The 17,224-nt window shown below is 41.3% G+C and overlaps 1 protein-coding gene across 6 annotated transcripts in view; it reads left to right on the top strand.

Annotated features, from left to right (window-relative positions):
* The window catches only part of KDM2B (lysine demethylase 2B), a 167,201-nt gene that overhangs the window by 126,004 nt on the left and 23,973 nt on the right, over positions 1 to 17,224 (top strand). Inside the window, exon 1 of one of the 6 annotated variants that reach the window (XM_074973162.1) lies at positions 10,973 to 11,140. The exons of the other annotated variants lie outside the window; for them this stretch is intronic. Within the exon in view, the coding sequence (XP_074829263.1) occupies positions 11,087 to 11,140 (54 nt within the window). The 5' untranslated portion in view covers positions 10,973 to 11,086. Of the gene's footprint in view, positions 1 to 10,972; positions 11,141 to 17,224 lie in introns of those variants that run through there. 6 annotated transcript variants of the gene reach the window in all.

Here is a 17,224-nt window from a genome sequence, read left to right as displayed (position 1 = left end):
CGCCTTGGGAGGGTATTGGCTCCAGGGTGATAAACAGTTCCTGGCTGTCGGGGAGAATGGTTTCTCTGCTTGCCTGCTGTGCGCTATTCTCATCCTCCTCCTCCTCATCTTCCTCATCCCCAAAATCCTTATCCCTGTTGCATGAGACTCCCCCCTTGCAGGTGTCCATGGACAGGGGTGGGGTAGTGGTAGCCCCCCCCAAATTGTTTGCCTCTTTGGTTTTTTGGTAGGCTTGCCTGAGCTCCTTAATTTTCATGCGGCACTGCTGCGAGTCCCTGTTGTAGCCTCTGTCCATCATGCCCTTAGAGATTTTTTGCAAATATTTTGGCATTTCGTCTTTTGGAGCAGTTCTGATAGCACGAATTCGTCTTCCCATACAGCGATCAGATCCACTACCTCCCGTTTGGTCCATGCTGGAGCTCTTTTGCGATTCTGGGACTGCATGGTCACCTGTGCTGATGAGCTCGCCACGCTGGCCAAACAGAAAATGAAATTCAAAAGTTCCGGGGCTTTTCCTGTGTACCTGTCTAGTGCATCTGAGTTGAAAGTGCTGTCCGGAGCAGTCACACTACCCCAAATTCGACCCGGCGATGTCAATTTCAGCACTAATCCCCTCGTCGGGGAGGAATACAGAAATCGATTTTAAGAGCCCTTTAAGTCAACAAAAATGGCTTCATCATGTGGACGGGTGCAGGATTAAATCGATCTAACCGTGCTAAATTCGACCTAAACTTGTAGTGTAGACCAGGGCTCTGGAAGTTTCATTTTTAAATAAATTATGAAATTATATGGAGTAAAAAAACTATTAGCCTAATTTTCAAAGGGGTCCTGGATGGGGGAGGGGGGACCTCTGAAATTGTACAAGGAATTTTGTACTTGCAACTTTTTGCTCAGATATTTCTTTCTGCATTCATTTATGTGCCCACCCATACACAAAACATCTGATCAGAAACTTGTAGGTGTGTAAGTGATGGTATAGTTTAAGAGGCTGCTTTAGAAAATGTGGCCCATTATAATTAACTAAAATTTAGGAGTTGACAAACCCATCAGAGCTGGGAAATTTAAAATGAGAGTCAACACTATCCTCGGCTCCTCAGCGAGTCTTTAATGGAGTGTTAGTTTTACTTGTACATTTCCTGGCTTTGGGGGTTTAAAGTTGAATAGATATTTTTGAAAGATTATTTTTATTAGTACCTTTATTCAGTCAAAGTCCACTTAACCAAAACTGTTTGTTAGCTGAAATTAAATTGGCTGTACTGAGCACAGTTGGTCAGGATACAGGGTTTATCTATCATCCAAAAGCTGTTGCTATTAAAAGCTGCTGATTAAACCACATCCTAGAGGGCAGTTGGCACAAATCTTTTTTGAATTTTTTTCTTTTCCTTGGTTATTCTTTGTTGTTGTTTCACAGATTCCACAAATCAATTGGTCTATGGTAGTGCAAGTCGTACTCTGGATGCCACTGCATGCAATGTGCTTGTGTTGCCACTAGCCCCCTACTGCAGAAAATAAGAACAGTAAAATATTGTTATAGACTCTCTGTTTGAATATAAATGGACAAATCTTTACTGGTAACATTTTAGTGCCTATGTGACTTATTTTGACTTCACTTTTGAAAATGTGAGTTAGGCTCCTAAGTCACGTAAACATTTTTGAAAAGTTTACCCGACCACGATGGGCAGATGGAAGGTGCTTAGATACTACAGTAATGGTTAGCAATAAAAAACCTCAGGATATAGATAGGCAGCATACTCTCCGCTCTACCACTATTGATAGCTGCTTATTTTGTCACCTGTTGAGAAGCATTAAGTGGAGCAAGACTTCTGTGACCAGAGGACAAACAATGTGTGGGATTTATAAAATAAAGCTAACAAAAAATGTGATCAAAGAGCTTTTGTGCTGCATCCCTTGGGATTGTGGCTTAGGGTAACAACTAGGATCTTAATACTGATGTGTGAGTTTTGCAGGTTTCAAAGTTTGTTAGGCTTCCTGTTCACCTTTAAATTGGAACCCTTGATGTTTATTTACAGTAACATTGTTGAGGATGAGAAATGCAACATATTTGTGTTTTAATCTTGCATCTCCTTTGAAAACCCATTGGCTATGTGTGTTTTAATGTTTTTGATACCATTCTTTTAACTACTATAAAAGTCAGTGCAAGCATCCCAGTGCTGAAGAACAACCTTGCAATGACAAATGAATACACGCTAGCAAGCGTGAACAAACATGGGGGGGAAATCTATAAAGAATCAGACTTCAGTTTCAAATTTCCAAACAAGAACAAAGATTTAAAAAATATGAAAAATCCCTTTTATTGTTCTCTTTAAAATATGTTTTTCTTAATCTGTAATTAGCATGAATCATTTCTTGAGATAAAACACAAAAATGCATTTTGGGTGGATAATGGACAAATAATTGTGAGTTGGTATTTTCTCAGTGAAGTTCTGAATGGATAAGTATTCATGTCATACAAACCATCGCCACAATTGGTAATAGTCCTCTTGTATCGTAACAGAGAAGCCAATGATTGAATGTGATAGGGAGACTTGTCTTAAAGTTGGTTCTTTGAGGTCAGGGTTGAAGCACATTGGCTAGGCAATGTGGGGGGAAGCTTATGTAAGGAGAAAGTGGGGGTATTTCACAGGCCTTGATTTCCCCACCCCCTCTTTTCCATCTCAGAGCCCCTTTAATGAGGGAGAAGATTTGAAACAGAGGAAAAATCCTTCCTAGTGGTAAAACTGGTCAATAGAATGTTGAGTCTTGAAGGCCTTAAGGGTTCCATGACTGTTGAACACAAGACAGGACAGCTGAAGCCACATGGGAATTTTTGTTTTTGTAGTGCACGGTATATGAAGCATACCAAATATGTAACAGTTCCTTCTCAAGGGCCTTAGAGTCTAATGAGACAGCAAGTATCCTACAGCACAGTACCACACAGATAGAGAATGGCAAGAAGAGAGCATTGGAGCTGGGATGCTGGCTACAAGGGTGAGGAGTGTCATCTCATTCTAAGTTCATGAAGAAAAACTAGAGAAATGAAGTGAAGGTCAGGAAGAAGAGGCAGTGAGCAGATTACATGGTTCCTGCTATCTTCAGGGAGAAGTCACCAGAAGAGATTTAGAAAGACAGAGCAACAGGTGAAGAAGGAAGAATAAAGCCAATGCTGAATGCCAAAACTTACAAAAGAAAAGGGAAATGATTCTAAAGAAAGGATGGGAAAAGCCCAGAAATGAAGGGAAGAAGGACGGAAGTGAGAAAGCAGAGAAAGGAAGTAGGAAAAGTTTGAGGAGAGATGCAGAAAATGAAAGACCAGAGAAAACAAAGAGCAGAAAAAGAGAACCACAGGCAAAGCAGAAGACCTCTGTGGAGAAAGAAAGTGAATAATTTATACTGGGTAAATAATCCAGTAGTATAAGGGCTTGTTTAATTATGATATTGAATTGCTATTGAAAGAAAATTCATTTAATAATCTGAATTGCATTAGAATAATCTGCAAATAATATTTTCATATTTAAAATTGAGTCATAGTTAGTATTATGCATTATCAGCATGTATGAAGAGCCACCAGCATGCTCAGCTCTGTACAAGATGCAAAATAAAGCTAGTCCTTGCAGAATCTAAAATTCTGGGGTCTCTTGCTAACCCTCTCCCCCAAACTCATGATTCACAATGAGTGAACTAGTGGATACACGGGCATGTTAGCATAGCTGGGTATCAGGAAACACCCTGCACACATTGCAGTCCCCCTCCCCCCTTACAAACTTGTGCTGCATGGGGGATGTCTTCTGCTAAGCCAGCCCCACTATGTCTAGGCACTGTGTTAATACAAATAATAATAGTAGGTCTCAGATTAATGGCAAAATATCTCTATAATAAAGAGAGAACTTCCCTTCAGCTTAGTTGAACAGGGGAATGTCGTTTACCAGCCAGCATGATTACCTTCATGCTCCTTTTGAATTCAGAAATACAAGTAGTCCGATTTGGGAAATAGTGAGCCATTTCCTTTACCTTTCTAGCCCATGGCATAATGAGTGGGATCCCGTAGGGATCAGTTCTGGGTCCGGTTCTGTTCAGTATCTTCATCATTGATTTAGATAATGGTATGGAGTGTACACTTATAAAGTTTGTGGACGATACCAAACTGGGAGGGGTTGCAAGTGCTTTGGAGGATAGGATTAAAATTCAGAATGATCTGAACAAACTGGAGAAATGGTCTGAAATAAATAGGATGAAATTCAATAAGGACAAATGCAAAGTACTGCATTTAGGAAGGAACAATCATTTGCACACATACAAAATGGGAAATGACTGCCTAGGAAGGAGTACTGCGGAAAGGGATCTGGGAGTCATAGTGGACCATAAACTAAATAAGAGTCAACAGTGTAACGCTGTTGCAAAAAAAGCAAACATCATTCTGGGATGTACTGTATTAGCAGGAGTGTTATAAGTAAGACACAAGAAGTAATTCTTGCATTAATTAGGCCTCAACTGGAGTATTGTGTCCAGTTCTGGAGACCACATTTCAGGAAAGATGTGGACAAATTGGAGAAAGTCCAGAGAAGAGCAACAAAAATGATTAAAGATCAAGAAAACATGACCTATGAGGGAAGATTGAAAAAAATTTGTTTTTGTTTTTTTTTAGTTTGGAAAAGAGAAGACTGAGAGGGGACAGAACAGTTTTCAAGTGTGTAAACAGTTGTTACAAGGAGGATGGAGAAAAATTGTTCTTCTTAACCTCTGACAAGAAGCAATGGGCTTAAATTGCAGAAGGGGAGGTTTAGGTTGGACATTAGGAAAAATTTCCTGTCAGGGTGGTTAAGCGCTGGAATAAATTGCCTAGGGAGTTGGTGGAATCTCCATCATTGGAGATTTTTAAGAGCAGGTTAGACAAACACATGTCAGGAATGGTCTAGATAATATAGTCCTGTCATGAGTGCAGGGGACTGGTCTCGATGACCTCTCGAGGTCCCTTCCAGTCCTATGGTCTCAAAGTGTACTAGAAATATTACCTTCATTCTAAGAATGGTCTTCATATTAAAGGATCCTCCCTGGACATGCACCAAAAATGCACTCTGTTCTGCCTCCATTGGTCTCTATCTGGAATGTATAAAATAAGACTGGGATAAAAGACCCTGCTGCCTGTTAATGCTCTAGGGTTCTTGGAGACATACAGCTCAATATGCTGTGGGGATGCTCCAGAGTTAAAGGATTTGGGGAGGAGGTGTGAGGCAGGATTTCTCTCACCCTCCAGTGATACTCCCACTCATGCCACTGTTGCTGATATAGGGAGCAGTTTCATGGGCTGTGGCTCTCACAAATTACCAAGTACTTTGGCATCACTCTGTCTCCAAAATTCTAATGCTGCAGAGCTAGAAGGTTGCAGTTGTCTAGCACATGAAAAAATGGACTTGAAAATGTGATTTTTGCAGCCTTGGAAAGCCACTGTTGCTTGATAGCCAAGATAAGTGCTCCATTGATATGCACTGTAAACATCTGCATCACGCTTCCATTTTACATTCTCCAGCCATCCTATGAACTACTCCTCTTCTCCTTCACTTCATGCTTTCTTCTCTTCTTTTCCACTGGCTGCCCTTTCCGGGAAGCTGCATTCCTGTATCTTTGGATTACTATGTAACTTTATACTGACTGAAAATCCAGAAAAAAATGAACTGGAAAAAAAAAAAAAGCCCCAAAACTAAAGAAACCGTAACTGCTAAGATTAACACCAGCCCTTTGAATTATGCAATAGACCAGTTCATCCACTACTGAAATGTAACAACTGTGTATCAACACACAGGAACATTACACTCTGCATGGAGCTGTATCTTAAATCTGTTGGAAAAGAGTAGTTAGTGCAGAATTTAGTGTCCTGCTTGGTAAGCAGCATTTCTTTTTTGTGAGCATGTTAACCCTGCACTCTGTGACCTGCTCTGGCTACGATTGGTTTCTGGGATAATTTTTAAGACGTTGGTTTTGAGCTATGAACCTCCGAATGGCCTGGGACCCACCTATCTATGAGATCATCTCTTTCCCCATGACACAGTGCTACAGCTGTGGTCAGTGGAGGCACGTGAGCTGAAGCCCCTTTAATATAAGAGGGTTGGGGCAGCTAGCAATGTTTCCTCCATTAAAGCCCTGGACCTTTGGTATTTGTTTCCTTCCCAGATCTGTAATAGCCCAAGTTTGTTAGCCTTCAGGATATTACTGCAAAGCCCACTTTTTCTGCCTTTGTCAAGGGGAGAGAGTGTTTCAGTAGGGTTGGCTAGTGGTGAGGTGAGGTGTGATGTTGGTGGGGATTGTGTGGGGAGGCAATTAATTTGTGTTATATTTCTATTGCCACTGTGTTATTTGAGCTGGGATAATTATCAGGTTTGTTTGTTTATTTTAGTAAAGATAGTTAAGGGTGTCCAGAGCATCGGATGGACTCTTTTATTATAGTTCAGTAAAAATTTGAGTAAATACACAGTGGTCTAGGACAGGCAGTGAAGATAACCTGTCCAACTGAAACTGTAAGGGAAGTTAGGTGGGCAGAATATCATCCCTGGTGTCAGAATTAGGGCATTGGGACTAATGCCTCTTCTCCCGAGAAGAGTGTTAGGAACTGTAACATCACCAAAGGGTTAGGACCTAGATTTAATGTCTCATCTGAAAAAGGGCATTTGTAGCATAACCAAGCCCCATAGCAAGATGCTTGGATAATAATTTAGTCCTATGACAGGTCAAGAATCTTAATTCATAAATACCACTATTAGTTATTGATTTTATGTGATGCATAATGCATTTTTAAAGTTTACTCTCCAAAAAACTCTTGTTCCGCCTTCCATATTATGCACGACTGCAGAAGCTCAGAACACAGTCATTATTCCAAGGTTTGTATGGAAACCAGACTGAGACTTTTTTACTGACTTCAGCCCCTGATAATTAGATATTTTACCTGATATCCGCTAAATAGAAGATTTAACAAAGATCAGTAAAAGAAGGCAAAGAAAAGTTACCACAAAAATGCTTGGTTTGGGTCATGTTAAAAACCAGATTTCACTTCACTCTGAGAATAATTTGACAAAGAAAAACTGGTTTTGGACAGAGAAACACTGATCTTGCTGAGCATTCACAGCTGCCACTGAAGTCAGTTGGCATTGCAGATGTTCAGCATCTCTCAGGATCAAGTCCATGGAGCAAAGGGGTTTGTCTTTCCCCCATTTTGATTTTATTGCTAAAGGATATCTGCATGAGAATAAGATGTTGGCACTCATGTGCTTCTGCTGTTTGTGCCTCACTTCAAGTTATTATCTCAGTTTATGACAACATAGTTTTCATAGAGATTATGATATTGACAAGGCTTATATATGACTCCACATGAGATGCAGTCAGAGCAAATGATTCTTAATAGAAGAAAGGCCCTGCTTTCAGGTAGTTCTCGCTATGACCTGCTCTACACTTAAGTTTTATTAGTATAACTGTCAAAGGTGTGATTTCTTTTTCAACTGAAATAGTTATGCTGATAAAAGCCTTAGTAGGATGTAGTTATATCACTATAAAGGTGATTTATTCCAGTATATCTTCTTCTGCTTCCTGAATCCAAATAAGCTGTACCCAGGATAAGCACTTTTTATATGGACTACATCCACATGGGGGGAGGAGGAGTTGTCATTGTAACTATACCAGCGTAGTTAAAGCAGCAAAACTATCTAGTGTAGACAAGCCATAGTTATATGAAAGGAGGGAAGAACTAAACCAGAAAATATTCTGTATGGTAGAGTTGTTTCTAAAGATGTTTGTCAAAGGTTTCTTTTAACAGTTAGCTGCTCCATAATGGTCAGATTTTGGGGGTACAGTTATAATCCAAAAGTGGCTATAAAATGATGGGGTAGATTTAGTCTTTTCAGTCATTCCAGATCACTTTTGCTCCATTTATAAGTCAAAAGCATATTTTTTCTATCTGCAAGCCTTGCAAATTCTCCTTGGGATCTGAGAAGCAAGGTGGGTTCTTTTAAGGAGATGCATCTTCACTAGAAATACAGATTCTGCCATTAAAACTCGTTTATCAGTTTTGTCAATTATGCATAAGGCCGACTAGAATCCTTTCTACCATAGTTTTGATGGCTGGGCAGCACGGCTTGAAATGGTCTGGGTCATTTTTAAGGCTTACATCTTGTCCTCCAGAATCACCATTTTCTTAGTTATGTCTCTAGCCTTTGTAGTTGGGGAGAACGCCTTGAAAATGTGAACCAAGTATAATTGATGCAGGGATGTATGCCTCAGTTTGCAGAGCCTGAAGCAACAGCTCTGAGAGCTGTGAAGTGCACCATTCATATTAATGGGGTATTAACTCAGATGTCCAGTTAAAATAATTTAAATGTCAACAGTGTTAACTTTCATTGCTGATTTACGGAGGTAGGTGATTTATATTATGATTTGCACAATCTGACATTTCATTTTGGTGTCACCTGTGGTGATTCTTGGGAGATACTGCAATTTATTTCCCCCCTAATATGGCTCATGGAGTCAAAAGGCTCAAGGGGAGTAACAGAGCCCAAGGATGGGCATCTAAACCTCTCTCCTCAACTAGTCCAAGCATTCCCACAGAACAGTGGAAGCCTGGTCTGCCCTTGTTGCAGTTGGTGTGGGACCAAGCATCATCCTTCCTGACTCTAGTAGCTGCTACTCCTCCCTCTGTTGGAGGCTGTCTGCAGACTCAGGCAGACTTCTCTATATTGGTTACACTTACTTCATGTTTTCAAGTTTTCTTTGTAGCCATTAGGGCTACAAACAATTTTTTTTCACGCAAACTTGGATTCTGGAACCCAAGACACCTGTCTGTTGTGCCTATGCCTTAATCTGGCCCTGCTTGTAGGTGTATTTGAACGCCCCTGTGGGGGAGCCAAGCCTGAGAAGTCAAGCAGAGTCTCTCAGATTATATTTTGAACATTTGCACAATCTGCTGTGAGTGATGTCTCATCTCAAGTGGGCAGAGCTTGGGAGAGTACTGCAACTCCTATTTGAAATCTGCAGGGTATTACCAACAGAAGTAAAGCCAAGGAGCAGATATCATTTTAAGGTACACAGAGTAAGAATAAATCATATTTATATAATTACTTTTCTGATCTTAGCAGCTCCTTTGATCCACAAATACAACCACATGCAGAGTGTAGATCTGATCTGGTGTTGCTATCTAAACAATTTTTTTAAATGCCAGTGTCTCCACCTAGAGTTCCACCCAGCACTTTGAATTTGTCCTTCTGGATTCTATTTCTTTTGAGGTTCAGAAGTAGTTGTCAAGTGGATGAGATGGTTTCAGCACTAAACATTTTCCTCACCTCTTTTTTTCTTCTTGAAGGGGCATAATCGACTTTTCCCTGACAAATATTTTACTTAAGTTTGTCACATATAACAGCTGAGATGATTTATAACTGATGGAGATGAGAGAAAAAATACACACTTCTCTGACATTTGTTTACCTGATACATTTGATTGCAATTTGTGTATAGCCATTATTATAATGAGGAGTCCGGTGGCACCTTAAAGACTAACAGATTTATTTGGCATAAGCTTTCGTGGGTAAACTCCATACATCTGAAGAAATGTTTTTTTATCCACGAAAGCTTACACCCAAATAAATCTGTTAGTCCTTAAGGCGCCACAGGACTCCTCGTTGTTTTTGTGGATACAGACTAACATGGCTACCTCTCTGATACGATGTCATTATTGTTTCCGCTGTAAAGTTAGCCTGTTATGTGAGTCTTCTATAGGCCCAATTCTGAAGATTTAAGCATCTGCTTAACTTTATACACTGGGTGAAATCCTGGTCTCACTGAAATCAATTGCAAAATTCCCACTGACTTCAGTGGGACCAGGATTTCACCCTGTGAGTTAGGCCCATTAATTTCAGTGGGACTGCTCACTCTAAATGCATAAATTAAGGACATAAATCTTTGCAGGATTGGAACCTTCAAGGCACAAATGGGGTCCTCATTAAGACACTACTAGCACTGTGTGGCCCTGATCATGACTGGGGCTTTATATACTTTTGTATAAATATTTAACCCTTTAAAAATAGGAATGTGATTGTAGAAACACAAAAACTGGCAGGGAGACCCAGATGCAGAGATAGTAGTGGAAACTGCACGTAACTCACATTTTAAAAACCTGACTTTTACATGTAAAGTTTTCAGTGTCCCTTGAAAAGGTGATCTGTTTAAGGAGATGTGTAAAACAAAATGGAAGCAGTAATAAACAGAATGCCTTCTTTTACTGTCAACTCTTACCCAGCTGTGAAGAATATTCTGCTGAATACTGATACTGTGTAAAACTAACACGTGTTCACTATCGCCCTCTAATTACATCAGAACACTTCATAGTGTTCCCTGGCCTGGGAAGGGATTTGTTGTTTGATTGCCGTTTTAGCTGCTGCTTCCACGTGCACCAGAATGTTGCAACTACAAAAACCCACAGCTTTGCATTTTAACTCGGGGGTTCTAAATAGCTCTTTGCACTATCCTTAACAGCTACCCGCTGCTGTGCATTGTAGGTATTTCCTTTTCTAAAAATAATCTTTTGCAAAAGACCACTCCGCCCTCACCTAAAAAAAATTCCAGCCTCCGTTTACATTTGCTTCAGCAACATCAGCCCCTTCGCACTATATGTGCATCTATTAGTTTAATTAACAGAAGGCTGTTAAAAATAATACCCTCCCACAATAACTAATTGAAGTAGGCAGCAACCCCAGATGTGTTCTCTCCAGCCATGAAACTGACTGAGCAGAGAGACGTCTCGGAAAGAAACCTGTTCTTACCATACACCCCTTACCCCCTCCCCTCCTTTATCTATGTCATCACAACCACTGGCAGGCCTTCTTTGTGTAACCAAATAGCTGCTGGATGGCAATTGGTCAGTCAGTCAAGGCCGGCCCCTTCCTGGATGGGCTTTATGAATATGCATGATTCCCTTCCCTTCGCTCTCCCTCCCCCCTCCTGCGCGTGTGTGTATATGTGTGTGTGCGAGAGAGCGAAGCTCTGCTTCTAGCAGCAGCAGCAGCAGCCTTGCTCCAGCCATGTCAGATTGTTTCAGCCTGGGCCCACCATGAGAAATGGCCATGTCTGTGAGTGCAGACGAGGAAGATTATGAATCGGAACAGGATCAGGTTAGGATCTTGGAGGGCGTAGACGGGAGGGGGATCTAAGGCAAAGTTTGCACTAGGAAGGAGGGGTTGTGGTGGGGAGGAGGTTGCGAGAATGCAGAGTTACTATGTGATCTGCTTTCACTAGAAAGCTGGGGGGGAGGGGGAAGAAACAATGTGAGATCAATGAATGTATCATCCTAGGGTTTCCCTCCCTTGCCAAGAAAAGAAGAGTGGGAGCTACTCATGTTAAAGGGTAAACATCTAGGGCACCTTACGTTCTGTGTTTTAAGGGCAGGCCTTTGAACTTAATGGGTTTTTAAAAATCAGATGCAGTTTTTTTTCTCCGAGACACACAGCTTTCCCCCACCCTATCAGCACACTGCTGAGCATTAAAATGGACCCTTGTGCACACTGTACAAATTGTTTCATTTAAAGCTGTTTTTGGTACATGGCTGAGCTGAGCTGCTTTATAAATACCCGTGCATATTAGGGAAAGTGAGGTGGGTGGGATTATGGTCTATGCTGTTCTGCTGTTTGTGACTGTAGATTTTTTTTTGCTGTCGGCCGGATCCCAGGAGGTACTGAGAATCATCAACTGGTATTGATTTCAGTGGGTGTGCTAAGCAACCCCTACATGATATTCAGCACCTTGCAAGATCAGACCCTGTATGCTGAGTTGATAGGCAAGTACAGTTACAGTATATGTGGGAGGGGTCTCCTTGTTAAGTTTTTATCATAACTAGAATTATTTTAATAAGACTCCTCAAATATTTGAGAGATCTGTGACTTCAATAGCCTAATACTGAACTAGTTACTTCACCGTACTTTGATGTATACTCATCTCCACTTCCAGAGGTGGAATAAAATAAAACAAAGGATGTGTTAAAAAAGAGAACTTTGCCAGTCTCTCTGCAAGGTTTGTTCTTCTGAAGGTTTTTTTTTCCCTCTTGGGGGAGGAGAATAAACTTTAAATTTATGAAGTAATCTGTAAAATAATCCAGAACATATGTTCTAGATTGCATATTGTACTCTCTTGCAGAGCAGCCTAAGTAATTAAAAATATGCTCTGAGTAGAATTAAACATATGTATGCAATTAAAACAGATAAACTTTTTCATAACCTAAGGTGTTCTGCATTTTAAAATAAATTTGAAAAATGATTATTCAAGAATTTGACATACTCTGCCATAAGAAGATAGACTCAAAACGTAGCCTGTTTCATCCTTAGTAATTTTGCTACTTGTTTAACCATTAGTTATTGCGCTAAAAGAAGCAAGGCTAAATAAAAAAGAATTTAGATTTAACAATTCCTTGCTACAGTTTCCCTGGCACTGCTGTATTGTATGTTGCCCAAAATAGATAGATTTGTTGTATTACCAGTGTGCAGTGGTGATAGATGTTTGTGCACTAAGGCTCTACTGGCTTGTGGAGTAGTGTTGTCCAAGAATGGTCTTGGGTGACTAACTTTATTAAGAGTACTCATACATTCTGAGGACAGAGAGAGTTTACAGGCCACTATTGCTGCTTGATTCACTGCTAAAGTAGACAAGGTGTTAAAGTTTCCACCTGCCCTTTTTTTTTTTTTAAAAAAAAACTATGTCCTGCATATACCCACCTGGCTGCTTCCATTGGTTTGCTTGATTTTGATGTGATTGTTATATACTTTTAAAGTAGCTTAGCTATTAGCAAGAGGGCAATATTAGTGTCGGTGGCACTATGCTAGATGTAACATGGAGGTAAAGTCACTACTGAAAATGATGGTGCTTAATTGATTTTTAAATGTGGTTATCTCCCTCAGATTTTCACTTCTGATAAAATCTGAAAGCCTGTTAACATTTTAAATATTACTAACTTAAAAAAACACACACCCTAAAATAGAGATTCTTTCTGCACCGTGAAGCTGAAATAGTTATACCAGTAAAATCCGTACTGTGGGTGCAATTATATTGACAGGTATAAGGCACCTTTATACTAAATAGTTATCGACCTTCCCATATGGAAATAGGTAGACCAGTATAAAGCACCTTTATCATGATATAACTGCCTCTACTCTAGGAGGGTTGTATTGTTTTAACTTAACCGTTAGAGTTAAACATAATATATTGATAGTCTTGGTGTCTACTGCCTTAAACTAGTTCCTTCCTCATTAGTGTCATCTTACCGAGAATTGCTGCAGTGCCCCCCCTCCTTCACCAAATCAAGAGTTTCTATCTAGTGTGAGGTTTCCTACTTTAAATAATGGAGGGGAAAGGGTTTAATGCTCAAGAACTGTTGACTTCGCTGCGTTTGTCGAATTCAAGGTTGGGTATGAGTAATGGAGCCACAGTCTTTTAGGCAGTTAATAAGGGCCTGTTTTGGTTCAGGCTAGTGCTTTTATTGCTCACTATACTTGGCTAGGGCCTGATCTACACTCAAAAGTTAAATTGGCATAACTACAGTGCTCGTGGGTATGGTAACAATGCTGACCTAACCCCCAGTGTAGATGTAACTAGGTCAACAGAAGAATGTTTCAGTCAGTCTAGCTACCATCACTCAGGGAGGTGGAGTTCCTGCAGCAACAGAAAAATCCCTTTCATCGTTGTAGGATGCATCTGCGCTACAGTGGCAAAGCTACAGCACCGTAGCTATGCCACTGCAGTGCCCGTAGTGTAGACATGGCCTAGGTGTGGAATACTTGTAAGACAACAAGTGTCTGTTTCTATCTAATGGTTCTCTAGTAGCCTACATAAAGCGAGCTTACTATTCCAGTTCCCAGTGGACAAGTGTACACATCTCTGAGCCCACGACCACAACTGATGATAATTGGTAACCTGGCTGGTGTTCTTAGCAGAGATCAGGAACTCATGGGTACTCTGGAGACCCAACTCCCCTCTCATCCGTAGAGGTGGTCTTTGGAGTTTGGGGTAGAAGCATGTCAGTGGGATATTCTAGGAAGCTTCTGCTGTCACTTCCTGTTCTGTGGATCAACAAGGAGGTTAGTTTTACCAGAGTTTTCACCAGCACTAAATTTGTGTTTTGGTTTTTTTTTAAATGAACTTAAGCTCCCACTAAAACCTTGACACTCAATAAATGATAAGGAATTAACTGAGTCAGAGGTCTGCTCTACTCTGTTTGATAGTCAGTAGGTTTCTGTTGCACCGAGTAACATTGTAAGAGCTGATGGCTGCTATGTGCTGTGGTCAGAATTAAGATGTGGCTTCTTCTGGCTAACTTCTTGGCTCCTTATTTACCTGATGATATAACAAAAATATTTGTATTTAAAATTCCTCTATGTTGAGGTTCTTTAAAAACTGTCTTATTGAGAGGCAGCATGATCTAGTAGTATGAGCACAGGACTGGGAGCCAGGAGCTCGTAAATTCTAGTCCTAGTTCAGTCACTGCCATCAGTTGTGGCCTTGGTTAAATGACTTGACTTCAATGTTTGCCCATCTATAAAATGATGGGTAACGTACCAGCTGTGCAAGAAGGCTGTGAAAATTGGTTAATGTCTATACAGCACTTTGAAGATGTCAGACCGTAGATATGTGAAAAGTGTTTTTGCTATGAGTGATTTGTACAATGTGTGCACAGGTTTTTGTGTAATTAAATTCAAATTCCACATGGATCACAAGTTGAATTAGTTGGGTCTCATCCCATTACCTGCTTGTGTAAATCTCAAAACCACCACACAGTTTGGAACATCCTGACTCTTTCAGGAAGGAAATCGGACTGGAATGATAGTAGAAGGTGTTGCAAGTCAGGGTTGAGGTGCATTGGCGGAGTTGTGTGGAGGGGGTTTGCACACCCCTGCTTGGAGTGATAAGTGCAGAAGCCACTCGCACAAGAGCTGTCTTCTGGGCACCAATATCCCTCCTCTTAGGGGCAAGCTGGGTCCTCCTTTTTCCCCAGACCATCACACCTTGTCCTTGGACCCCACCCTCCCAAGTAGAGGATGCTGTATGTGGGTGCCTGTGCTGACATAATGCCACCATAGCCCTGATGGAGTAGTGATAGCAATGAGGGCCCCCACACAGAGTCCTCTGCTTGGTGGAGTGGGAGGAAGTCCACCCACTTACGATGCTTGGGGCAGTTTACACCTCTTGGAACTATTATGTCAGGCCCTCTCCAGAGTCAGGCTGGTCTCAGTGCATTGATTAACCTCAGGTCATATTTTATTTAGCCTCTCTTTGCGACCATGAAGTTTAGAACCTTTTTTTGGTAAAAATGCTGAGATTCTGATCAAAGCTGGGGCTTCAGGCATGGCCTGATAGTGCCTGTGCTTTAGTTTAGTTCTGGTCTAAAACCTACTCAGAATGGGAACAATCTCTTTGGCATCTTCACTGCCTTAGGAAAGTGGTTCTCCAGCCATGATCTCGTAGTCCATTAATGACTCCGAACAAGCTTTGGGAGGATGCTGACTTTTCAAGTTATGTAACCCTAATCACATATGTTTAAAATATGTGTACATACATTAGACACTGGCTTAATGAGTTCTGAATACTGTTTCTGCTAGGTGCTTTTCATTTTAAATGACTATCTAGAAAGCCTTAAAAGTATGAACCTAAATTCTGTTTGTTTCTTCACTCTCTTCATGTCAGTCCCTAGAGCATGTTCTGGTTTGTTGCAGGGCTGCTAATTAACCTAATTTTTCATTACAGCAAACAGCAGGGAAACATTTTGACTTTTGGGGAAGTAGGAAAACTGGGGGTCTGATAAACTTGACAAGCTTTCTCCCTTTTGTTCTCATCCTCTAACATCTCCCACTACCACCACTGCCCTCCCAAAAGTTAAAATTCAGGGTCTCCATTCATAGGCAAGACCACATCTTGCTGTTCAAACTAGTAGTCTTTTTCAGTCCTTAGTGCTTATAAGATCGATGTGCTGAAACTGCACCAAGGTATACGTAACCAGGCTGATGAGTAAAGGTTTCCCAACTCACCAAATGATCAAGCACATGTCATACCTAGGATAACTTGGTTTAAATTACTGATGACCTGACTTTTAAGAGGCGCTGAGCACTTGCAGCTCCCATTGACTTCAGTGAGGTTTGTGGGTGCTCAGCCCTTTTAAAAATCAGGTTACTAATCTCTCGGGGTATATCTACACTGGAAAAAAACAACAACCCCACAGCAGTGAGCCTAAGAGCCAGACATACAGAGCCACCTCCTTCGCTGGGTTTCAGAGCCTGCGTTCCAGCTGAGCAGGAATGTCTACACTGGTATTTTTAGCACTGTAATTCGTGCCTGTAGGCCCAGGCTCTGAGATTTGCTGCCGTGGTGGTGGTTGGGTGTTTGTTTGTTTGTTTTTGTTTTGCAGTGTAGACATACCCTCAGTGCTGCCCCAGTTTTCCTGTCTGCACGATGGGGATATTTACTACTTATGTCACAGTGATAGGAAGATGAAGCTAAATTTAGTTTTTGTAAGGGACGGACTTTGCAATTCACAGATAAGTGTTAGAGTGTTATAGCCCAAATGTGCCTCAGATACCCAAACCGCATGTGTGTATCAGGGTATGTCTACACTGCAATTAGACACCCACGGATGCCTGTGCCACTTGACTCAGGCTGTGGGGCTCAGGCTAAGGGGCTGTTTAATTGCAGTCTAGACATTCAGGCTCGGGCTGGAGTCCGGGATCCATGACCCTCCAATCTCACAAGGTTTGGGAGGGACAAACTGTTCTCTTGAGGTCATGGCAAGTTCATAGGCTTTGGACCTCAACACAAGACCAGTAGAGCATTGATGTTAAGGAAATCTGCAAGGCCTTTAGGGATAAGCTGGGACAGGGTATATTCCTTTATCAAAATGTTTAATTGTGAGGGATTGGGGAAGGTATGGTCACTCCTCCAGGATCCTCTGCTCCTTCCCCTACAACAGCCCAATGGGTCAGTGGCCCCTCACTCTGGCAGAAGAGGCATGGGCACAGCTTCCTTTGAAGACCCTTGGAAGTTGGAGAGGAAGTAACAGAATTGCTTGAGGTAGTCATTGGCATAGATTTGGACTGGCCCCCTTGGGATGGACTTCATGAGCTGAAAGAGATCTTTTCAGTCTAATTTCTGATTCCTTCCTTCACAGCCCTGGGACTGAGCCAGAGCTGACTTTTGGGGACTGGAAAATCAATGGGCACAGG

This window comes from Natator depressus, chromosome 15, assembly GCF_965152275.1.
Source record: "Natator depressus isolate rNatDep1 chromosome 15, rNatDep2.hap1, whole genome shotgun sequence".
NCBI lineage: Eukaryota > Metazoa > Chordata > Testudines > Cheloniidae > Natator > Natator depressus.
Note: the sequence above shows the minus strand (reverse complement) of the source record. Positions and strands in the feature narration are given on the sequence as shown.